This window comes from Bos mutus, chromosome 16, assembly GCF_027580195.1.
Source record: "Bos mutus isolate GX-2022 chromosome 16, NWIPB_WYAK_1.1, whole genome shotgun sequence".
Lineage (NCBI taxonomy): Eukaryota > Metazoa > Chordata > Mammalia > Artiodactyla > Bovidae > Bos > Bos mutus.
This window is the reverse complement of record NC_091632.1, coordinates 57,755,457-57,781,786: the sequence shown is the minus strand read 5'-3', so window position 1 is coordinate 57,781,786 and position 26,330 is coordinate 57,755,457. Positions and strand designations below refer to the sequence as shown.

At 38.3% G+C, this 26,330-nt stretch overlaps 1 protein-coding gene across 1 annotated transcript in view; it reads left to right on the top strand.

The window, feature by feature from the left end:
• The window catches only part of DNAH14 (dynein axonemal heavy chain 14), a 354,570-nt gene that overhangs the window by 249,301 nt on the left and 78,939 nt on the right, over positions 1-26,330 (top strand). Inside the window, exons 58-64 of the mRNA XM_070384410.1 lie at positions 3,871-3,979; positions 5,290-5,415; positions 10,029-10,123; positions 11,322-11,481; positions 19,144-19,275; positions 19,628-19,723; positions 25,150-25,290. Of these exons, the coding sequence (XP_070240511.1) occupies positions 3,871-3,979; positions 5,290-5,415; positions 10,029-10,123; positions 11,322-11,481; positions 19,144-19,275; positions 19,628-19,723; positions 25,150-25,290 (859 nt within the window). The remainder of the gene's footprint in view (positions 1-3,870; positions 3,980-5,289; positions 5,416-10,028; positions 10,124-11,321; positions 11,482-19,143; positions 19,276-19,627; positions 19,724-25,149; positions 25,291-26,330) is intronic.

The window sequence follows — 26,330 nt, the reverse complement described above, 5'->3', positions numbered from 1 at the left end:
GGAAGGCATAAAAAGTTGCCAGGGTACCATGTGAAGGCATTCCTTTACAGCTCTATCCTCCAACCTGTCATTTATCCAGCTGAAAAAGAACAGCCCACTCTATCAGATACCCCAGTTAAATGCACTGATAGGGACTTAGACCAAATCCATTCTTGGACAACATTGGGTGAGAATGGCCATGATGACTGCCACTTGGAGGACAGACCACAGACAGATTTCATATCTTGAGCCAAGCCAGTTAAAATTGTTATTGATCCAAATGTGTCAATAATTGGCATTTGCCCATACTCTGCCTTTATTGGCCAGCTGGAAGCCCAGGGCAATGAAAATTTTCACCACCACTCATGCTTGAGAGTTTAAACTAGTTTGTATGTGGTGCACGAGTATAGACCTGACATTTACAGAAGCAGTACCAACCTCAGCAGCAGCATTTTACCCACATGGTATCAGAATCTCATTTATTTTTTGTCAACAACTTTGAGTGGTACATTCAACATCAATTGTACAACAGTTGCTACAGTCTGTGAAAACAATCCTATTAGTTCAAAAGGTTAATCTTGTTCCATTGTTTTACATAAAGGCCATTCACTCCTCTGGGTTAGCAGCTCCTAAAATGCTTCTGAAAGTCCATGGATTAAACCTTTTGTTGGTTGGTGATTAAATTGAGTATGATGGCCACAGGCTGGGTAAATTGGCCAGATGCCCTATAGACAAGAGTTATAAGGAATTAATGGAACTTCCTTCTACCTCCAACCTCCAGGTTTTAAGGTGTCCCCTTCCCACCATCCAGGGTTGTTGCTCTCCATTCGCAGTCATGATTGGTATGACCAGTGTCTGTCACAATCACTTCATCCACAGTCTTCCCCATGTCTTACCCACATTGTACATCCTTAAGTTGCTCAATAGTTTCTTCCTTATTACCTTGAACTATTGTAGAACATCTCCTTACCCCCCTGATGTGTAATCAGGATTACCATAAGTTATCCCCTTATGTGCATGATCATTATCATCAATATCCAATAGCGCTTATAGCCATCAAGTATAACTATTTGGTAAAAAGAAGCACCAGGTGATAAGTCCCAACTTCATAGCTCTTCTTTACTTCTTACAAATCCAGTAAGAAGTTTCCCAGGGATAGATATGGGACAGGAAAAAAGGGAAGGGAAGGGTTAATTATGTGCTTTGGGTCTCTTACAGCCAGTCCACGCCTCTTCTCCACCCCCAAAACATTTAGCATCCTGTTTCAGTGGGAGATACCCTTTTGGGAAATAATCACTTTTAAAGCCCAGATTACCTGTCATAAGAGTGCGCTTCATTGGGAGCTTAGTTTCAGTTGTCTGTGTTTCTTTAGTTTTCCCTTAGAGTCCATTATATTTTTAATATCACCTGTTTCTAGGGGGTCATATGTTTACAAATTAAATGCTAAGCGCAACGTCTGATGTACACAACACACAACAAATAACAACTCTTTAAATAGGTAAATAGTATAAATAGACTTATTTTAGGAAGATCACTCTGGTATGGAGAATAAATTGGAGAGAGACAAAAAATAAAAACAAGACTTGAAAGCTAATGTGGTAATCCACATGAGACTTTTGAGGACCTATCCTAGAGCTAGATAAAAAATAAAATATCAAAAATATCTGTGTAATTCACAATTTAAAGGGTATGGGTGATGATGTTCTCATAGATTATGAAAGCCCAAGAAATAGAAACCATATATTCAATTTTTAGAAAATGCTCTATGGAACTTATTCCCTGTCTTAGAACTAAAATTTTGTGGACCAATAGCTTAGTAGTCTTCTTATTTAAATCTTTCATTTATTTTATTCCATACAAATGTATATTTTCAGTTTTTTATTCTAGTGAATAGATAAATGAAAAATTTTCAAACTTATCTTATTGTTTCTTATTTAAAAAGAAAATTTGTTTTGGACATTATTAGATCACAGGAAGTTACAAAAGTAGTACAGAGAGGTCCAAAGTACCTCTTACTCAGTTTCTCTCGTGCTCACATTTTACATGACTGTAGTACAACATCAAAACCGGAAAACTGTCATTGGTACAATGTGTGTTTATAGTTCCATGCCATTCAACTTTATCATTTGTAGCAATTTGTATAACCACAACAGCAAGCAAGATATAGAACGAGTTCATTACCACAAAGATTCCCCCTACTGCTACCCTCTTTACAGTCACTCCCACTCTTTTCCTCCTCCTATTCCAAATACCTTGCAACTGCTAATCTGTTCTGCATTTCTACATTTTTATTCTTCACATACAGAGAGCGATAGTGCTTTCACTCAACATAATGCCTCTGGGATCTAAGCTATTGCATGTATCATGAGTTTATTCCATTTTATTGCTAAAGTAATAGTCCCTATGGGTGTACCACAATTTGTCTAACCATTGAAGGAATTTGGGCTGATTCTAATTTGGAGTTATTATGAATATATCTCTGTACAGGTTTCTGGGCAGATATAAATTTCTATTTTTCTAGGATAAATGGCAAGAGTGTAACTGTTAGGTCCTCTGACCTATGAAGAAAATATCAAATTGTTACTCAAAATGACTGTACTGTTTTTTGTAGTTTTATAAATTATGTATGGGAGAGTCAGTTTCTCTGCATGCTTGAGAGCATTTGGTATTGTCACTATTTTGTATATTGACTAATAAGTATGTAATTATATGACATTGTGATCTTAATTTACACCTTAATGGTTAGTGATGCTGAATATCTTTTCATTCCCTTATTTGCCATCCATATATCCTTTTAAATTTAATGTCTCTTCATATCTTTTTCACATTTTCTAAATTGTTCAAGTTTTTCATTGTTAGTTTGAGAATTCTTTATATATTCTAAAATAAGTCCTTTGTCAGATATGTGGATTACAAGTATCTTATTCCAGTTGGTAACTTGTATTTTCATTCTCCCTTTCACAGAGAAAAGGGTCCTAATTTTTGATGAAGTCCAATTTATGATTTTTTTTCTTTTATAAATTATGCTTCTCGTGTCTAAGAACTCTTCACCAAACCCTAGATCCTGATCACTTTTTCCTATATTTTCTTCTGAAAGTAGTATAGTTTTACATTTAATTCTATGGTCCATTTCAAGTTAATTTTTGCATAAACATAAGGTGTAAGGTTAGGTTACAGTTCATCTGATGTAACTGATGCCCCAGCACCATTGGTTGAAAAACCTTATCTTCCTCTCTTGCTTTTGCACCTTTGTCAAAACTGAGTTAGGTGTACTTGTGTGGGTTTACTTTTGTCTTCTCTATCTGTTCCGTCAATCTTCATATCTATCTCTCTGCCAATACCAATATAATCTTGATTACTGTCGCTATGTAATCAGTCTTACAATCAGGTAGAATAATTCCACCCACTTTATTCTTTTTTTTCAAAATTATTTTAATTACCTTAGTTCATTTGCCTTTCCATATAAATTTTAGAATAAGCACATCTATACATAAAAAATATTTTTTTTACTGAGATTCTGACAGGAAACCTATATATCATTTTGGGGAGAATGGGCCTCTTTACTATGTGGTCCTCCAGTCCATGATTACAGTGAATCTTGCTTGGCTATTATTTTGTTATATCTATACTTTCTTAATTGATGCAAAGAGCCGACTCATTGGAAAAGACCCTGATGCTGGGAAAGACTGAGGGCATGAGGAGAGAAAAGGGAATGACAGGATGAGATGCTTGGGTCATTGACTCAATGGATATGAATTTGAACAAACTCCAGGAGATAGTGAAGGACAGAGAAGCCTGGTGTGCTGCAGTCCATGGGGTCGCAGAGAGTTGGACATGACTGAGCAACTGAACAACAACAAAATGCTCTCTTAATACTTTCTTTCCCTTCAGGGAACGTTTCCATATGGGCCTATCCAAGATCCTGGAAACAACTGCTCTAGTCACAGATATGCAGGAGGAGCTCTTGATTCTTGGCCCTCAAATAGAACAAAAAACAAAGGTGTGTTTGATTTTGGATCTCTTTTTTAAATTTTATGGTTTAACATGGAATGGTGTTTGAAAGCAGAAGCTGATACTTGACAAATATGGGTTAGAACTTCAGCTTTATTACCATGCAGCTGTGCAACCTCTCTTAGTCTTAGTTTCCTTATCTGTAAAATGAGGAAAGCAGTAACAACACAATAGCAAAGTAGTAACATCATTGTCTTTTTTAATTTATTTTTATTGAAATATAATTGGTTTATAATATCGTGTTAGTTTCTGCTATACAACCACATGATTCAGCCATATGTGTACATATATACCCTCCTTCTGGGACCTCCCTCACACCCAGCCCCATTCCAACCCTCTAGGTCATCACAGCACCAAGCTGAGCTCCCTGTGCTATGCAGCAGCTTCCCACTGTCTATTCTGTATGTGGTAGTGTCTGTACGTCACTGCTGCTCTTTCAGTTGGTCCCACCCTCTCCTTCCTGCCCTATGTCCACAAGGCAGGGAATTGCCTTGTGCCTACATCTGTGCAAATTGCCATATGACCCAGCAATTCCACTACTGGACATATACCCTGAGAAAACAGTACCTCAAAAAGACTCATGTACCCCAATGTTCATTGCAACACTATTTACAGTAGGACATGGAAGCAACGTAGATATCCATCGACAGATGACTGGATAAAAAAAGATGTGGTACCTATATGTAATGGCGTATTACTCAGCCATTATTATATTCTAATAATTAAATGTGATAATTGATATTATCATGTGCTCAGTCGCTCAGTTGTGTCTGACTCTTTGTGACCCCATGGACTGTAGAACACCAGACTCCTCTGTCCATGGAATTTTCCAGGCAAGAATACTGGAGTGGGTTGCCATTTCTTCCTCCAGGGGATCTTCCTTCCCCAGGGATCCAATCCACATCTCCTGCATTGGCAGCTGCATTCTTTAATACTGACCCACCTGGGAAGCCAATAATAAGTATTTACCTAATTATAAAAGAAATAGAAAAATCTGCAGTTATTACTTAAATACATCTGAAATGCACTGTGATAACTTGCAGTTGGCCAAGTATTCTAAAAATCATTACTCATCATCAATCTTTATATGTATGAAATTGTATGAAATTATATTTGTATGAAATTATAATTTTATGAAATTATATTTGTTGTAATCATTTTTATTAGTCTATTAAACAAATATATTTTGAGGTGATTTGACAAATTCTCTAAGAATGAAATAAGCTATTTGATTTCTCTTTTTAAAAAGATATCATGTCTCTTAAAACTTATTTTAAGAAGAGTTGTTTGGTTCATTAGGAGAAAGAAATCCTAATGGAAAAACTACAGAAAGATTCCCAAGTGGTTGAGAAAGTTCAGATGCTTGTTAAACAGGATGAAGAAATCATGGCAGAAGAAGTAAGAATCGTAGAAGAGTATGCTCAGGTAAAATTAAAATATACTCAATGAAAGTCACTTAGAGATTTGTAAAATTGTTTCCTACCCCAAAAATTTAAAAGTCAGGCTCAGTTCAGTTCAGTTCAGTCACTCAGTCGTGTCCGACTCTTTGTGACCCCATGAATCTCAGCATGCCAGGCCTCCCTGTCCATCACCAACTCCCGGAGTTCACTCAAACTCAGGTCCATCGAGTCAGTGATGCCATCCAGCCATCTCATCCTCTGTCATCCCCTTCTCCTCCTGCCCCAAATCCCTCCCAGCATCAGAGTCTTTTCCAATGAGTCAACTTTTTCGCATGAGGTGGCCAAAGTACTGGAGTTTCAGCTTCAGCATCATTCCTTCCAAAGAACACCCAGGGTTGATCTCCTTCAGAATGGACTGGTTGGATCTCCTTGCAGTCCAAGGGACTCTCAAGAGTCTTCTCCGACACCACAGTTCAAAAGCATCCGTTCTTTGGCGCTCAGCCTTCTTCACAGTCCAACTCTCGCATATATGCATGACTACTGGAAAAACCATAACCTTGACTAGATGGACCTTTGTTGGCAAAGTAATGTCTCTGCTTTTCAATATGCTATCTAGGTTGGTCATAACTTTTCTTCCAAAGAGTAAGCGTCTTTTAATTTCATGGCTGCAGTCACCATCTGCAGTGATTTAGGAGCCCCAAAAAATAAAGTCTGACACTGTTTCCACTGTTTCCCCATCTATTTCCCATGAAGTGATGGGACCAGATGCCATGATCTTCGTTTTCTGAATGTTGAGCTTTAAGCCAACTTTTTCACTCTCCACTTTCACTTTCATCAAGAGGCTTTTGAGTTCCTCTTCACTTTCTGCCATAAGGGTGGTGTCATCTGCATATCTGAGGTTATTGATATTTCTCCCAGCAATCTTGATTCCAGCTTATGCTTCTTCCAGCCCAGCGTTTCTCATGATGTACTCTGCATATAAGTTAAATAAGCAGGGTGACAATATACAGCCTTGATGTACTCCTTTTCCTATTTGGAACCAGTCTGTTGTTCCATGTCCAGTTCTAACTGTTGCTTTCTGACCTGCATATAGGTTTCTCAAGAGGCAGGTCAGGTGGTCTGGTATTCTCATCTCTTGAAGAATTTTCCACAGTTTATTGTGATCCACACACTCAAAGACTTTGGCACAGTCAATAAAGCAGAAATAGATGTTTTTCTGGAACTCTCTTGCTTTTTCCATGATCCAGCGGATGTTGGCAATTTGATCTCTGGTTCCTCTGCCTTTTCTAAAACCAGCTTGAATATCTGGAAGTTCACGGTTCACATATTGCTGAAGCCTGGTTTGGAGAATTTTGAGCATTACTTTACTAGTGTGTGAGATGAGTTCAATTGTGCGGTAGTCTGAGCATTCTTTGGCATTGCCTTTCTTTGGGATTGGAATGAAAACTGACCTTTACCAGTCCTGTGGCCACTGCTGAGTTTTCCAAATGTGCTGACATATTGAGTGCAGCACTTGCACAGCATCATCTTTCAGGATTTGAAATAGCTCAACTGGAATTCCATCACCTCCACTAGCTTTGTTTAAGGCCCACTTGACTTCACATTCCAGGATGTCTGGCTCTAGGTGAGTGATCATACCATCGTGATTATCTTGGTCATGAAGATCTTTTTTGTACAGTTCTTCTGTGTATTCTTGCCACCTCTTTTTAATATCTTCTGCTTCTGTTAGGTCCCTACCATTTCTGTCCTTTATCGAGCCCATCTTTGCATGAAATGTTCCCTTGGTATCTCTGATTTTCTTGAAGAGATCTCTAGTCTTTCCCATTCTGTTGTTTTCCTCTATTTCTTTGCATTGATCGCTGAGGAAGGCTTTCTTATCTCTTCTTGCTATTCTTTGGAACTCTGCATTCACATTCTTATATGTGTCCTTTGCTCCTTTGCTTTTCGCTTCTCTTCTTTTCACAGCTATTTGCAAGGCCTCCCCAGACAGCCATTTTGCTTTTTTGCATTTCTTTTCCATGGAGATGGTCTTGATCCCTGTCTCTGTTCCAACTTTGCCTGTTTTTCATTTTTTTCCCAGAAAATATTTATATTAATACCTACTACATGCAAGGTACTATTAAGTGAAGTGCAAAGACAGAGGGTCCCTTAAGAAAATAGATAGTCTGGTTCTTCTGGTTACAATGAATAAAACTCATTCAACCCATATCAGAAATGCATGTGGCCTCCAAGAGGATCATCTGAAGGATGGAAGGGTTGGTTGCGGTGGCCTCCTCATTTCCTCAATGCTCAGCAGGAAGCCCTGCAGTTTATTTGTGTCCAAGTGAGGGGATTTACCTATTATGTTATCCAGCTTAAAGTAAATAAGCAATTAAAATATGGACAGGTAGCTTGAAAAGGGTTCTCAGAGAAACCTTGGATTGAAAATAATGCTAACACTGAAAGTACAAGCGAAGAATGAGAAGACGGCAGGCCGATACCGCTCATATCTCTGGTATGAACTATTTATTCTTCAGCCATGTTTTTAATGATGATCTAATCAGATCTAACAAGGAGCCAAGCAAAATATTTTGAAATTATCAAAAAGGCTATTAGAAATATCTATTCACATTCACTATTGTTTATAATAAACCTTGCCTAAATATTTATTATGATACTTTGAGATATTAGCTAATGATAGTAGCTTTTGTATTTAACATACATAAATAATTCCCCCAACTGAGGTTTTAGCTAATATATATATATATTTTTTTTTAATTGATGGAGTTGCTCCATGAAAAACCTTTGCACATGAAAAATGTGAAATTCCACTCTCTGCCTTCTCTGACTAGGGGTGGCCATTGATCAGACCAGGGTTGAACATTTGGTAATCTGCTACACCAGACTGGTTCCTATTGGAATTCTGACTGGAGGGAACAGAGGGAAATTGGCCAGTTTAAAAAGACAGAATTATTCAGGCAATGAGAGAAGTGATACAAACCAAATAAACAGTCCTTAGAACTGCTTTGTTTTCTGAAGATGATCTGATAAGAATTAAAAATTATAAAATAAGGCACCTTTGACATATATCTGTACAAGGAATCTGTAATTTCTTACTTCTTTCAATGAGACATTTTAAAACATCTTTCCAAATTACGATAATTATTACCGAAAAGTCCATGAATCCTGATTAATTCTTGTTGAATAACTCATCAAAAAAATGGGATGTATGGGTTTAGAATAGTGTACATTGCATTATCAACTATATTCATGGAAGAATGAACTTCCATTTTGAGTAGGTGTCAATGAGGATCTACCATCTACTTACAATTTTACTTATCTTAATAAGTGGAAGGATTTTCTACAGACAAGATTCTGATGCTGGGCACTATAAGTACAAGTTATATCATAGTATGACCTCTGGCCCTTCACCTTAGTGTCACATCACCAGGAAAGTTGGAACAGCAGACAACAGAAGTATTTCTAGAAGTCATTCATATTTGTAATAGCATGTAATAACTTAATTATACAGACAAGTGACTCTAAGCAACATAAACATAACCCCCAAGTCAGCTTGTTAGCGAAATCCCAAAAATATCCAGTCATTCCAGCACCACCTTTCATGATAGAATACCCGACAAAGAGTCAGTCAAAAGGGTAAAGAGAAATTGATCTTCAGTTCAGTTCAGTCGCTCAGTCGTGTCCGACTCTTTGATTGCAAATAGAATGTCTTACTTTTGCATGTCTTACAAAAATGTATAACCCTGCACACATACTGGCAAAATTCCTTCCAGGAACTTGGAAGGGGATCTGTGCAGCTGAGGGGTTTTAAGCTTCGTTAGCTTTACAGAGAAGCTAATGAAGGCAATGGCATCCCACTCCAGTACTCTTGCCTAGAAAATCCCATGGATGGAGGAGCCTTGTAAGCTGCAGTCCATGGGGTTGCTACAAGTCAGACACGACTGAGTGACTTCACTTTCACTTTTCACTTTCATGCATTGGAGAAGGAAATGGCAACCCACTCCAGTGTTCTTGCCTGGAGAATCCCAGGGACGGGGGAGCCTGGTGGGCTGCCGTCTAGGGGGTCGCACAGAGTCGGACACGACTGAAGCGACTTAGCAGCAGCAGCAGCTTTACCGTAATCTGTCTTTAAGCGGCATGTTCAGTCACTTAGTGTGTCCAACTCTTTGCAACCCACGGACTGTAGCCCGCCAGGCTCCTCTGTCCATGGACTTCTCCAGGCAAGAATACTGGAGTGGGTTGCCATTTCCTCTTCTAGGGGATATTCCTGACTCAAGGATCAAACCGGTGTCTCCCGATTGGCAGATGGATTATTTAGAATTCCATCTTTAAGTGGACCACTCCCAAAAGGGCAACGTTAAAACTACACTAAGTCTAACACAGAAGGCAGAAAACACTCAATGTTTTCGCTTCTCACAGATAACTTCTCATCAGAGATTGCAAAATACATTAATTTAGGACAGTAACACATGTTTCTAACAGTGCAAGCATGTGTGTGCATCCCTAAGTCATACAGAAGCATAACTTATGGGCACTGTAAAAATGTTGCATTACATTTTCCAACTTAAAAATATAAAAATTTTAAGTATGCAACTATATTTATTCATATGTATTTAGGGACTTATAACTTTATTGCAGAAAGCTGACAATGAATTAAAAAGTGTACTGCCAGCTCTCGACAAGGCAATTGTGGCTCTAAACGCCCTGGATAAAGCTGATGTCTCTGAATTAAGGTGAGTAATTTACTGAAGTCTCTTTTGAGTTGCAAGAACTCAAAAATACATGGGAAAAGTTAAGTCTATATCCCACTTTTAGAATAAGCCATGTTACCTATCGTGGGCTCTGGTACCAAGCTTCCTGGGTTGGAATTCTGGCACTGCTGCTTTCTAGTATACAGCCTTTCTGTGTCTCAACTTCTTTTCTATGCAACTGGGGTAATAATAAATGCTGAAAGGATTGGATGAGTTGAAACATGTAAAATGTTTAGAATAGTCTGGCATAAGGCAAGTGCTCAAAAAAGATTAATGCTAACTGGTTTCCTCTGATTAAGCAGGCCTTTTCCCCTGCCCTTGTACTAAAGCTAAAGAAAACTAACCTAATGCTTGAATTCCTTGCATATGCCTTGGTTTTATTTATTTATTTTTTGGTTTGTTTTTTTTAAAACATTATCCCTTGTGATGTTGCTAATGTACATTTCACTTCACTTCAAAATGCCAGACAAATGAAATGCCTTTGATATGATCTTCATTGCTATTCTTAGGACATGCAGCAGAGACAGTTTAGTCCATTCTCTTTCCCACCTGCTGTTTCCACAACTGAAGGGACTTAGCATGCACAAACACGTGTCAGCTGATTCAGACGTAGCTAAGAGGCAACTTCCAAAGTTCCAATAATTACGTCATTAATAACTTAGGATACAAATTCCCATCTACCCTCCTCCCTCAACTCTCTATTATCTGTGATCTTTAGAGTAGGAATTTTAGATCAGGATGAATAATAATCAGAGGATGTGTTTAAAGAGAGTTGCACCTTACAGCACCCTTCAAATTACAGGAATAGGGTTGACTCTCAACTACCCCAACTGTTTCTGTCAAGTGGCTATCAGTAAACCAATCCTGGGATGAAAGAGGAGAGGTCCTTCTTTTAAAGAACTCTGCAGCAAATACTTTTGTAATGAAAATAATTAACATCTAACTTGTGTGTTCTACATAGTTAAGTGTTATTCATTTCATCTTTCTAAAGCAAAGATACCCATGTTCTAAAGATACTCAAATTTTTGAAGATACCCAATAATGAAATAGCTATATATTGGCAATTAGATCTTCTTACCAAAAACTTGTTAAAAATCTGTGTGTGTTATCTTTTGAGATAGTTTACAGGGTATCTTTGATTTCAGTTATGAAGTTGATTAGATTTAACCATTTATTACAGAGTATATACACGGCCTCCTTACCTTGTACTGACTGTCATGAATGCAGTTTGTATTCTTCTGCAAAAGAAACCTAACTGGACTACAGCAAAGTTACTTCTTTCAGAAACTGGTTTCCTAAAAAAATTGATTAACATTGACAAGGACAGCATACCTGAGAAGGTAAAAGTTCATCTCTAATTAATGCATAATTGATACATTCCATACTTATAATCTGCAAGTCCAATGGAAGTATTAACACTGGAGTCTTGCATTAGAATTGGAAGACAATGGTGAGGGTAAAAGATCAGAGAGCAAGCTGTATATGCAACTGTAAATGGTTTTCTGGAAGTGATAAGATAAAGCAATATGTCACCAAAATTAGAAAAATGTCATGTCTCAGGATCTGTTTATATAATGAAATAGGAGAGGTCAATAGTGGGGGAAATTTTTTTCTGGATGGATTATAAAACCCTATGAAAGTACAAGGTATGGATAAAGGTGTCTGAGATTTTTTAATTGATATATAATTGATATACAACATTATATTAGTTTTAGGTGTACAGCATACTGATTTGATATTTGTATACATTGCAAAATAATCACCACAGAAAGTCTAGTTAATATCCATCACCACACATAGTTACAAACATTTTTTCTTGTGATGAGAACTTTCAAGATTCACTCTCCTTGAAACTTTTAGATATACAGGATTAGTAATATAGCCACCATGCTGTACATTATATCTCCAGGACTTATTTATTTTATAACTAGAAGTTTGTACCTTTTGACCACCTCCACCCATTTTCACCATCCCTAGCTCCCCACCCCTGGTAATCACCAATCTGCTTTCCGTATCTATGAGTTCATTTTGGTTTTTGTTTTCTTTTTTTTTAGGTTCTATACATACATGAGATCATATGATATCTATTTTTCTCTGTCTGACTCATTTCACTCAGCATAGTGTTCTCAAGACCCATTCTAGTTATAAAAAAGGGAAGAATTTCCTTCTTTTTACGGCTGAGTAATAGTCCATTGTGTGTGTGTTTTTTTTCACATTTTCTTTATGCATTCATCCATTAATGGACCCTTCAGCTCCTTCCATGTCTCAGCTATTGTAAATAATGCTGCAGTTAAAATGAGGGTGAATATATCTTTCTGAGTTAGTGTTTTTGTTTCCTTCAGATAAATACCCAGAAGGTAACTTACTAGATCTTTGGCACTTCTGTTTTAATTGTTGAAGAGATCTCTTACTGTTTTCTATAGTGATTCATCAACTTACATTTCTACTAACAGTGCACAAGTATTCCACTTTCTCACCTACAGTTGTTGTTTGTGGTTTTGATAATAACCATTTTAACAGTGATAGCTCATTGTAGTTGTTTGTATTTCCCTGATTATTAATGATGTTAAACACCTTTGCATATACCTGTTACCTATCTGTATGTCTTCTTTGGGAAAACATGTATTCAGATCCTTTGCCCATTTTAAAATCAGATTGGTGTTTTTGCTGTTGGATTAGATGAATTATTTATTTGGGATACGTGTGAGTAAGTGTGTGCCCCTACTTAGTCGTTCAGTCATGTCCGACTCTTTGCGAGTCTATGGACTGGAGCCCACCAGGCTCCACCAGAGGTTTTCCAGGCAAGAATACTGGAGTTAAGTTGCCATTTCCTACTCCAGAGGATTTTCTCAGGGATCACACCTGAGTGAGTGAGTGAAGTCGCCGAGTCGTGTCCAACTCCTTGCTTCCCCATGTACTGTACTGTAGCCTACCAGGCTCCTCAGTCCATGAAATTTTCCAGGCAAGAGTACTGGAGTGGGGTTGCCATTTCCTTCTCCAGGGGATCTTCCCGACTCAGGGATTGAACCCGGATCTCCGGCATTGTATGCAGACGCTTTACTGTCTGAGCCACCAGGGAAGCCCCCGACTTTCTGAGAGCCGATGCTAAAGGAGTCACTGCTTTTTCAACGTAAATGAAAAAGCTCTGGCCCCCAGGCCAGCAGACGAGTTCTGTGGATCATGGCCCACACTGGTCCCAGGGAAAACCAGAAGCTTCGTGAGAAATGGGAGACGGAGGTCCCCCTGAGGCAAGGAGCCGGCCCGGGCGCCGAGGTTAGAGCTGGTAGTGAAGGAAGGAAGGAGGCCCGGCGCCCCTGGGGCCGACCTCGGGCCGTGGCTCCTGGTCTGCGGCTGCACAGGAAGACTTGGGGCACCAGCCAAATGCCTGGAAAGCAACAGCAGCCTCGGGTGTGAAATGGTCCAAACTAGGAAGTGCAGAGCTAAGGGGGACCACTCCCAGCCCCTCCGCGAGGGTCCACACCCGGGGCTCCGGCGAGTCCCAGGACAGGACACACGTGGAGAGGGCGCGGCAGGCAGGACGGGCCCCACACCCTACGCGATGCCACCAGGCCTCTTCTGCTTCTTCCTTCACGGAAGGCAATGTTGCCATCTCACGTCCAGGTCTCCAGATGGTGATTCCAGGCAGGCGGATTCTTTACCACTGCACCATGTGGGAAGCCCCATTTATTTTGAATGTTAACCTTTTATTATATATATGGTTTGCAAATATTTTCTCCCATTTTCTAGATTGCTTTTTCTTTTCATTGATGGTTTCCTTTGCTGTGCAACTTTCTAATTTGAGGTAATCAACACTTACTTGCTGCTGCTGCTGCTGCTGCTAAGTCGCTTCAGTCGTGTCCGACTCTGTGCGACCCCATAGACGGCAGCCTGCCAGGCTCCCCTGTCCCTGGGATTCTCCAGGCAAGAACACTGGAGTGGGTTGCCATTTCCCTCTCCAATGCATGAAAGTGAAAAGTGAAAGTGAAGTCTCCCAGTAGTGTCTGACTCTTCGCGACCGCATGGACTGTAGCCCACCAGGCTCCTCTGCCCATCACACTTACTTATTTTTGCTATTATTGCCTTGCTTTTTGTGTCAAATCCAAAATCACCGAGATCAATGTCAAGTGGCTTACAGCCTGTTTTCTTCCAGGAGTTTTATGATTTTGGGTCTCATGTTCAAGTCTTCAATTAATTTTGAGTTAATTTCTGTATGGTGTAAGATAGTGGTTCAGTTTCATTCTTTTGCATGTAGCTGTTCAGTTTTCCCAACACCACTTATTAAAGAGACTGTCCTTTCACCTATTGTATATTTTTGGCTCCTTTATTTTTAATAGGCTCCTTTATTTCTGGGCTTAATAGATTCCATTGATCTGCTGCTGCTGCTGCTACACTTGTGTTCATTTCTGGGCTCTCTACTCCATTCCATTGATCTGCTGCTGAAAGTGAAAAGTGAAAGTGAAGTCTGTCTGCCGACTAACGTCAGCCCACCAGGCTCCCCGTGTCCGACTCTGTGCAAGAACACTGGAGTGGGTTGCCATTTCCTTCTCAATGCAGAAAGTGAAAAGTGAAAGTGAAGTCAGCCCACTCAGGCTCCCCATCCCCATCCCTGGGATTCTCCAGGCAAGAGTACTGAAGTGAGTTGCCATTTCCTTGATCTATGTGTCTGTTTTTATGCCAATACAACATTGTTTTGTTTACCACAGTTCTATAATATAGGTGGAAAACAGAAATCAAGATGCCTCCCTCTTTGTTTTTTCTCAAGGTTCCTTTGTCTATTCAGGGTCTTTTATGGTTCCATACATATTTTAGGATTGTTTATTCTATTTCTGTGAAAAATGCCATTGGAATTTTGGTAAGTATTGTTTTGAATCTGTAGATTGCTTTGGGTAGCAAAGAGTATTTTAACAATATTAATTTTTTCAATCTATAAGCACAAATGATCTCTCCATTTATTGTGTCTTCTTTAATTTCCTTCATCAATGTCTTTAGTTTTCAGTATCAGATATTTCACTTCTTTAGTTAAATATATTTTTAGATATTTTATTCTTTTTGATGCAGTTATAAATGGGATTTTCTACATTAGAAAATCTAAATTTCTCTTTATAAGAGTTTGTTTGTGTATAGAAATGCAACTAATTTTTACATACTAGTTTTGTCTACTGCAACTTTATGGAATTCGTTAGTTCTAACACTGTTTTGGTAGAAGCTTTAGGGTATTCTACATTTAATATTATGTCGTCTGGAAATAGTGACAGTTTTATGTCTTCTTTTTTAATTTAGTTGCTTTTTTTTTTGCCTACTGTCTATGGCTAGAACTTCCAACACTGTGTTGAATAAAAGTGGCAAGAGTGAGCATCCTTATCTTGTTTCTCATCCTATAAAAACAAATTTCAGTTCTTCCTCATTGATATGATGTTAGCTATGGCTTTGTCACATATGACCTTTATTATGTTGAGCTATATTCCTTCTAAAGCCAACTTGTTGAGCATCTTTCTCATAAATCAAAATTGAATTTTGTCAAATGCTTCTTCTGCATCCATTGAGATGATCATATGATGTTTACCCTTCATTTTGTTAATATGGTGTACCACATTGATTGATTCGTGGATGCTGAAGCATCCTTAAATCCATCCCTGGAAAAAAACCCTGCTTGATTATGGTTTATGATCCTTTTAATATATTGTTGAATTCAATTTGCTTATATTTTTGTGTATTTTTGTGTCTATGTTCATTAGAGATAATTTTCTTTTCTTGTAGTATCCTGTCTGGTTTTAGTATCAGGGTAATGCTATCCTGATTAAAAAAACAAAAATGAGTTTGAAAGTGTTTCCTCTTCTTCTGTCTTTTGGAAGAATTTGAGAAGGATTGGTATCAACTCCTCTGTATATGTTTGGTAGAATTCACCAGTGAAGCCAACTGGTGCCAGACTTTTGCTTGTTGGGAGGTTTTTATTTATTGATGGTGGCTCAGATGGTAAAGAATCCACTTGCCATGTGAGAGACCTGGGTTCAATGTCTGGTTTGGGAAGGTCCCCCTGGAGGAGGGCAACCCACTCCAGTATTCTGACCTGGAGAATTCCAGGGACAGAGGAGCCTGGCAGGCTGCAGTCCGTGGGGTCGCAGAGTCAGACATGACTGAGCAACTTTCACTTTCACCTCAATCTTTTTACTAGTAACCAGTCTGTTCAGATTTCCTGATTCTTCATGATTCAGTCTTGATAGGTTGGATATTTCTAGGAATTTATCCATTTCTTTTAGGTTGTCCAGTTTGCTGGTATATGATTTTTCCCAGTGGTCTGTTATGATTTTTTATATTTCTATAGTATCAGTTGCAACGTCTCAATTCTCATTTCTGATTTTACTGATTTGCATGTTCTTTATCCTTTTTCTTAGTGAGTCTAGCTACAGATTTTTCAAGTTTTATAAGAAAAACAGCTTTTAATCCTATTGAGTTTTTTTCTGTCGATTTTTTAGTAACCATTTCTGCACTGATCTTTCCTTCCTTCTATTAACTTTGTGCTTCATTTGTTCTTCTTTTTGTCATTCCAAGAGGTGTGTTAAATTGAGAAGCCTACCCCTCAGACTGAAGTTTTGATATAAGCAAATAGCCTCTTTCACTGGAAACCTTGGCACGTTCAGTCAGTCCTCTTTGTTGGGTCCTGGGATGGGTGAGTCCCCATGGACCTTTTAAGGGATGTTTCTCAGATTGCTATAACCTTTTGAGTCTTGTGGATACAACCCTATTGACTTTTAAAGCTATATGTATTGTGGAATTTTTTTCTCAGGTGCAGGTCCTGAAGTTGAGCTCAGGGTTGTGAGTTCCCTGCCAACTGTGGGACACCACACCATGGCAAGGTTGTGTCTCAGCCTCTCCTACCTGTTACAGTGTGGGGTCTTATCTCTTTCATCCAAGTATAGGAGTCACTCAGGTAGTTTTTGGTTTTCTTCCAGATATTATTGCTCCCTATGTGTAGGGGGCGCTAGTGGTAAAGAACCCACATGCCTTTGCAGGAGACACAAGAGACAGGGGTTTGATCCCTAGATCAGGAAGATCTCCTGGAGGAGGGCATGGCAACCCACTCCAGTATTTTTGCCTAGAGAATTCCATGTACAGAGGAACCTGTCAGGCTACAGTCCATAGGGTCACCCAGAGTCAGAAATGACTGAAGTGACTGAAGCAACTTAGCATGCATGCGTGTGTAGCTGTAGATTCAGTGTGGCCATGAGAGGGAGGGAGTTCAGAATCCTCCTATGTCACTACCTCGAACCAGATCTCTGAGATTTTTTTTTCATTCATGTAACAAATGTTCATATAAAACAAACACTGTTCTGAGTACTTTACAAATTCTGATTTATGTGTGAGAAGATGAGGGTTAGATTAGAGCACAGAAAAAAATTTTAATAAGGTAGTCTGGACACCTAGTAAAGGGTTTCACCGGAGCAGATTTAATTCTGAAGAATGTAGATTTACTGTAGGACTGCAAGAAGGATGAGAGAAGGACCAAAGTCCTGAGCAAGCAGTGGAGTTCAGGGCACCAGGAGAGTGGGAGGCCATGTAGAGTCCTTACCCAGAGAACCACTTGATCTATACCTTGATTTCAAATTTCCAGTCTCCAGAACTGTGAGAGAATAAATTGCTGTTGTTTTAAGTCACCCAGTTTGTGGTAATTTGTTACAATGGCCACAGGAAACTAATACTGATTTTGGTACTACTTGGTAATTGCTGCTGCAACAATATTACCTAATAATATAGAAATGGCTTTGGATGTGTAGATGCTGGAATAATATCTGAACAGGGACATAGGAGCCAAGCTGAGAGCTAAGTTCAGGGGCAAATTGAAAGGTTTATATACATATGAATGGTACCGTCACAGCTGAAGGGGTGAATACTCATTAATTAATTCCATAAATATTTATGGGTTATTTTCCAGGTAAGAGATATTGTGAGACATTATAATAGTTTATAAGACCAACTTATTGATGTTATGAAGCTTTCATTGCAACAGGGAAAACAGACATTAAATAGCTAACAACACAATTAGTTAAAATAATAATCTATGCTATTAGGAAGTATAGAGTAGTACCTGAACAAGGTGAATGTTTTTAGCAGAATATGTGTTGTTACCCATACCACTCATGAATTAATGCAACAAGTTTTCACTCTCTGAAGTATTCTTAGCAAAAATGATTCCCTATGGTTATGCTTAAATAGATCTTTCAACCTCAAAAAGTAATATCTTATCTAAAGAAATGAGATTAAAAGCCTAACAGCATTTTAAATGATAACAAGAACACAAGTAATCATTAATAATGGACCACATTCCATCTGAATTATTCAGCAAAATGGTCCTGTCCTTCCAGGCAAGAAAGGAAATGCCTGGTTAGAAAGGATGGGACACGGAGTATCAGTCTGAGAAAGATTTCCTTCTGATTATTTCTCCCCAAAGTATAGGAGAAATACTATATAGCTAACTCTAAACTAGGTTGTACCATTTAGATGAGGTGAATCCATAGACATGTGACACAGCTAAGCTATAGAACAATGTCCTCAGTGAGCCCTAGCATGTGCCAGGCCATACCACCATCATTGGCCAGACAGACCTTTGCACAGGACTGAGCCCTGCCAAATGCTTCTTATGGAACAGAAATGAGGGTGGTTTTCCAGGTGACCACACATAAGGTACACAAGAAGACTTCAGACCTCCTTATGCACCACATTCCACACAACTAGAGAAAGAACTTGTTTTGTTTTCATTTTAAAATGGAGTTCTTTAAAAAAAAAAAAACTATAATATAGCTACAATAACAGCAACAGTAGAGGCTTTTCTCCTCTTCTTTAAAATATTAGTGACACTAGAGCCAGTTTGTATCCAGGCATGTCTTACATTCTATTTTTGAAGAATAGTTGAGTATTTTTATTGAAACAAAATTTATTTCTAGTGTAGATTGGGGAAAACGTCAGATCAATAATATTTCTCATGTAACATGAATTGTTCTCTCTAGGCTTTCATAAAACTGAAGAAGATTTTAGTCTTACCTGATTTCAACCCAAACAAGATTGCTCTCGTTTCTGTTGCTTGTTGCTCTATGTGCCAGTGGGTTATAGCCTTGAATAACTACCATGAAGCACAGAAGGTATGCTTTTCCCTCTTAAACACCTGTAACAATTTGCAAGTGATAACGTCATTGTCCCAGAAAAGCATTTAATGCTCAAATGAACTTCTGTGGAAAGAATGCTTAATGAAAAACACTTTTACAACCATATTATGTTAACTCTTAGACATCAAATTCTCCTGTCATGTTCTTGAATTTATGACAACTATGCTATTGTTTTATTTGTTTTAATGTTTCTCCATATTAAGTAATTTCCCTTTGTACACTAATTCTAAGAAAGCTTAAGAGTTGACGTATGTAAGTGTCTTTTAATCTTAAGTGGTATTTTTAACAGTGAACTTAAGCACTTAAATTTTGTGACATTCTGTTTAAGCTGGTGGGCCCTAAACAAATCCAAGTGGCTGAAGCTCAAAATGTCCTAAAAATAGCACAACAAAGGTTGGATGAGAAACAAAGAGGTTTACAGCTGGTAAGAAATTTCTTTACTTGTTAGACTCTCAAAGTCTTTATGAACTAGACAGAAACATCAGGAAAGAGTCATTATCTCAATGACTTTATCAGTTTAATGTAAAATAAAGATAATAATACAGGTAGTGAAAAGATCAATTGTGATTAATTAAATAATATAAGTACTATAGGGCTTTCCAGGTGTGGTTGTTGTTTAGTCAGTAAGCTGTGTCTGATTTCTTTGCTACCCCATGGACTGCAACATGGCAGCCTCCTCAGTCTTTCACTGTCTCCCAGAGTTTGCTCAAATTCGTATCCACTGAGTTGTTGATGCTATCTAACCATCTCATTCTCTGCCACCTCCTTCTCCTTTTGCCTTCTATCTTCCCCAGAATCAGGGTCTTTTCCAGTGAGTCAGCTCTTCACATCAAGTAGGCCAAGTATTGGAGCTTCAGCTTCAGCATCAGTCCTTCCAATGAATATTCAAGGTTTATTTCCTTTAGGATGGACTGGTTTGATCTCCTTGCAGTCCAAGGGACTCTCAAGAGACTTCTCCAGCACTACAATTCCAGAGCATCAATTCTGTGGCACTCAGCCTTCTTTATGGTCCAACTATCACATCTGTACATGACTACTAGAAAAAACCATAGTATTGACTATACAGACCTTTGTCAGCAAAGTGAAATCTCTGCTTTTTAATAAGCTTTGTCAAGTAAAGTTTGTCATACTTACCTTCCAAAGAGCAAAGTGTGTTTTTTCATGGCTGCAGTCAATGTCCACAGTGATTTTGAAGCCCAAGAAAATAAAATCTGTCACTGTTTCCACTTTGTCCTCTTCTATTTGCCATGAAGTGATGGGACCAGTTGAACGATATTAGTTTTTTGAATGTTGAGTTTTAAGCCAGCTTTTTCACTCTCCTCTTTCATCCTTGTCAAGAAGCTCTTTAGTTTCTCTTCACTTTCTTGCCATTAGAGTGTTACCATTAGCATATCTGAGGTTGTTGATATTTCTCCCAGCAGTCTTAATTCTAGCTTGTGATTCATCCAGCCCAGCATTTCACGTTATGTGTTCTGAATATAAGTTAAAAAAGCAGGGTGACAATATACAGCCTTGTAGTACTCCTTTCCCAATTTTGAACCAGTCAGTTGTTCTTTGTCTGGTTCTAACTGTTGCTTCTTGGCCTGCATACAAATTTCTCAGGAGACAGATAAGGTGGTCTAATACTCCCATCTCTAAGAATTTTCCACAATTTGTTGTGATCCACACAATCAAAGGCTTTAGCATTGTCAATGAAGCAGAAGTACATATTTTTCTGAAATTCCTTTGCTTTCTCCATGATCCAGTGGATGTTGGCAATTTGATCTCTGGTTCCTCTGCCTTTTCTAGACCCAGGCTATACATCTGAAAGTTCTTGATTCATGCACTGTTGAGCTCTAGCTTAAAGGATTTTGAGCATAACCTTTTTAGCATGTGAAATGAGTACAGTTGTACAGTAGTTTGAACATTCTTTGGCATTGCCCTTCTTTGGGATTGGAATGAAAACTGACCTTTTCAGTCCTGTGACCACTGCTGAATTTTCCAAATTTGCTGGCACATTGAGTGAAGTGCTTTAACACTATCATCTTTTAGGATTTGAAATAGCTCAGTTGGAATTCCATCACCTCCACTAGCTTTGTTTATAGTAATGCTTCCTAAAGCCCACTTGACCTCATACTCCAGGATGTCCAACTCTAGGTGAGTGACCACACCATCATGGTTATCTGGATCATTAAGACCTTTTTTGTATAGTTCTGTGTATTTTTGCCACCTCTTCTTAATCTCTTCTGCTTCTGTTAGGTACTTATCATTTCTGTCCTTTATCTTGCTCATCCATGCATGAAATATTCCCTTGATAGTTCTAATTATTTTATGAGATCTCTAGTTTTGCCCATTCTGTTGTTTTCCTCCATTTGTTTCATTGTTCATTTAATAAGGCCTTCTTATCTCTCCTTGTTCCCCCAGGTGGTACAGTAGTGAAGAATCCACCTGCCAGTGCAAGAGATGCTGGCTGGACCTTTGCGTTAGGAAGATCCCCTGGAGTAGGAAATGGCAACCCACTCCAGTGTTCTTGCCTGGAAAATCCCATGGACAGCAGAGCCTGGTGGGCTACAGTCCATGGCATCACAAAGATTTGGACACGACTGAGCAACTGAGCACACACACACGTAAATACTAACGTACAGGTCTTACTGCCTGACACATAGTAACACACTCAGTAATGTTAGCTAATGTTATATCACTAATATATCAATTTACCATTTATCCCAGGACATCTTTATAACTTCAGTTTACTGAAGACTTAATATCAATCTATGTTTTTTTTAAAAACTGTTTAGCCTGTTTCTATTAATTACTTTGTTGCTGTGTAAAATCATGGTTATTATTTTAATGGGCTTCCCAGGTGGCTCAGTGGTAAAGAATCTGCCTACCAGTGCAGGAGACTTAAGAGACATGGGTCTGATCCCTGGGTGGGGAAGATCCCCTGGAGAAGGAAACGGCAACACACTTGAGTATTCTTGCCTGAAAAAGTCCCATGGACAGAAGAGCCTGACGGGCTACAGTCCATGGAGTTGCAAAGAAGTCAGACATGACTTAGCGACTAAGCACAAGCACATTCCTTGGATGTCTCAATTTTAAATAAGAGTATCACAATGAAAACTAAAACTAGAATTGAGATCATTAATCCCTCTCCCCTACATAGCTCACATACCTTTTGAGAATGGGTAAGGCAATATACTTCTGAGACGGCCACTGACATCTTTATTTGGACTTAACATCTTTCCCTACATTTTAATGTAGTTACCAACATTTTAAAATCTGAAAATTTCATTTAAAATCTACATTCTCTTGAAAATTCAGGAAATCTGACAGCCTAAGCTAGCATTCTTACATGGCTATCATAAACCCCTCAATTCACTTCAAGTATTTATATTACCTACCTGGTCCCATAGATATTTCTTGCAAGCTTAAGAGATATAAAAAGTATTGGACATTTTTTAAGGAAATAACAACAAATTTGAACTGAATTTATTTTATGTTGCTATGTAGTTTTATTGTGCTTATTTTTGATGCTTGGTATTTTCAATTTGGATATTTACTCAATTTTCCTGATGTCCTTTATTTTGTGTGTGTGTTTTAGTATTTTCACTCATCTATCCAACAAATGTTTGTTTACAGTATTGCTCATTTGTTTTTATTATTGTTGCATGGTATAAGACAGAAAGATAAACTGCAAATTCTTTTCAGAATTGTATTCGCTAATACTCCACATTCCCTTCCAGGTCTACAGGCTTCATAAGAAGTTTCTAATATTTTAACTCATTGAATGCAAACAAGTATATTTTAAATGTGTATTTTTACATTTGTGTGCTCAGTTGCTCAGTCGTGTCTGACTCTTTGTGGCCCCATGGACTGTACACCACCAGGCTCCTCTGGCCATGGGATTCTCCAGGCAAGAATACTGGAGTGATTGCCACTTCCTACTCTAGGGGGATCTTCCCAACCCAGGGACTGAACCTGAGTCTCCCGTCTCCTGCACTGGCAGATGGATTCTTTACCACTGGTACCACCTGGGAAGCCCCATTTCTACACTTAATATTTTAAAATTGAGTGTAATAGTTAACTCCATTAGTTTTAAACTCTTTGTTGAGATTTTCTACTTACTCAACCATGCACTGTCTCCCATTTTATAAACAGGTTTCTTTGTTCACCTGGGTCCTAGTATTAAAAAAAATTCTGAAAAGTCTCTGAAACTTTGGGGAAAATAAATAATACCAGAACCTTAGTTTAATTATATTTCACTGTATATTGAAATTTATATTTCACTAAATGTGTTACCTTGGAGGCGCACAGTAACTGTCTGTCATATAATAGAAATTTCACGTGTTTATTTGAATTGATAAGCCCTACACTTTAATATTTAAATAACTCACTAGTTCATAAGTAACAAAGAAAGAGTTTTCTGAGTAATCTAAACAGAAAGTATAAGCAAGAAAAGAAACCAACATAATACATGAAAGAGCAAACAACTGAATAATTATTATGGGTGTAATAGGACTAAGTAATAAATCATTAGAATAACCATGCCAAAAGTCACTAATGTGTATATTTTTGTGAAAATTAGGTATTTTCACAAGGATAACATCTTAGAAATCGGAGGAGAAATTACAGATCACTAACTGTATTCAGTAGGCATAATTTTGTATATACAATTACATGTACGTATCATATTCAAGTCTTCACGCTAAACCCTGTCTTCAGAGATTTTGAGGACATGAAAAAAGAATAATAAGACTATAAGACCATAGCCCAAGAGATAATACCTGGCAATGTATAATTCCTTCAAAAAATGATTTTTGTAGCCAGTATAGATCCATGTGGACTTACCAAGCTAAAACTTTATGACAGCTGGAAGTTGATAAGAATTTTAAAGAATGCCTAGGATTTACATCCATTTAAGGGAGGAGTCCAGGCATAAGGGAAGAATACAAGACAAATCCCAGAGGCAAGAAAATTTAGGAAATGTTTAGAAAATATGGAATAAGCCAATCTGGCTGTACTGTAATATTGAAAAGGAGATGAAATTGGGAAGGAAGATTGGGATTAGGTTGTGGGTGTTTTTGTTGGCAGGGTCAAAACACTGGACTCTCTCCTTAGGCAATCTTTTCTATAAGAATTCACCAAATGTTTTTGAGCAAGGATTATCAAGATAAGTGGTAATTTAAGAAAACAGTTTCATCAACTAATCATGAAAATATGTTTTCTACTTAACAGCCTGTGCTTAGTCGTTCAGTCGTGTCCAACTCTTTGTGACCCCATGGACTGTAGCCCTCTAGGCTCCTCTGTCCATGGGATTCTCCAGGCAAGAATACTGGAGTGAGTTGCCATGCCCTCCTCCAAGGGATCTTCTCAACCCAGGGATCAAACCCAGGTCTCCTGCATTGCAGGCGGATTCTTTACCATCTGAGCCATCCAGGAAGCCCCTACTTACAGCCTAGGGATAATTTAATAGTTGCTTCATCCCACCAGTCCAACTTCAAAAACTCATTAGTTTCTAGTGATCAGAGTACCTGGGATGAAAAATGTTCCATTGGTTCCTTAAAAGAAGGAAACTAGATATGATACAAAGTTTTCTGTGAAAAATAAATCAGAAATGAATCTTCAGATACCAAAATTGTAAGAAAGCTTATCAAGGAAGATGGAAGTTTTTTTAAAAGTTCAGTATCAAGTAATCATTCATTTAATTATCGCAATGTACATTTTCATTGATAATATATCTATCTTTCCAGGAAGATTTTCCAGGATGTGAAATGAAATGGTTACACACCATATTTGCATAAATGACAGATAAACTCTTAAGGCAAAATGAGAATAAGAATTTGTCTCAATACTGAATTAATTGTCTTTCAGGTTGAAGAACATCTTCAGTCTTTGCAAGAAGCCTACAAAGAGATTGTTGCTGAAAAAGAACTATTAGCCCATCGAAGAAAACTGGCCACCAAGCGCCTACAGTGTGCATCTATCTTACTAACTGCCTTGGAAGATGAGAAGGCAGGACTTTCTTTGGTTTTATATCTCCTTCATTAATTTCTACTAGACTTCACAAACCCCAGATGCTGCTTTCATTGAAGGCCATATCATACTGCTTAAAACTATTTTACTATCAGTTTCCCTTTTAAGATCAATAGACAGTTCCATAATGGCAGGTGGCATGGGAGTAAAGGATACCAGGTGGCACAGGAGTAAAGAATTCACCTGCAAACACAGGGGACACAAGAGACCCGGTTCAATCCCTGGGTTGGGAAGATCACCTGGAGAAGGAAATGGCAACACACTCCAGTGTTCTTGTCTGAAAAAATCCCATTGACAGAGGAACCTAGCAGGCTATAGTCTACGGGGTCACAAAGAGTCAGACACTACTGAGCACATACACAGGCAATTCTACTGAGATAAAAATAAAAGAATCTTGATTAAATAGTCTTAAAACAGGGGTAACAGAGTAAAAGGATCAAAAGGTTGTGCCTAAAACATCAGCACGCTTTGTCTGATGAGGCCCAAAATAATAAATCTGCCTATGAGTATGGCATGAGTTTTCCTGTTCTAGCAGAGAAATAACCCCAGCTAAATGTAGAAACATGGGTGGGGCTGAAATGAAGGGTATGTCTTTAGACCGGAAAAGAACATTTTTGTTTTGTTTTGTCAGTCTTCTGACCTATTTTATCTCATCTTTTTATTTCTCTTCTAATTCATCTGCTTTCTCTATACTTGAATCCTTAGTCAGCTGACTAGAGTCTTGGTTTAAGTCATTACTCAGCTATCTCAAAGAATCTTACAAAATTCTCAAGATAATTTTAATTTACTTTAATTGTTTAGATAAATATATATCACAGAAGACTGCTACGGGGCAGGGAGAAAGAGGTTATGAAATGAGACCAACCAGAGAGAGATCACAGAGGAAGATTACTGATATCCTTGTGAATCAAGAATATGTTGAGAGGAAGTAGAACAGCTTATCTCAGATCTTAAGCTTTCAGATGATGTGGTTCTTGCTCAACATGCTTTTATTCTTGATCAGTCAAGCGCATACGCAG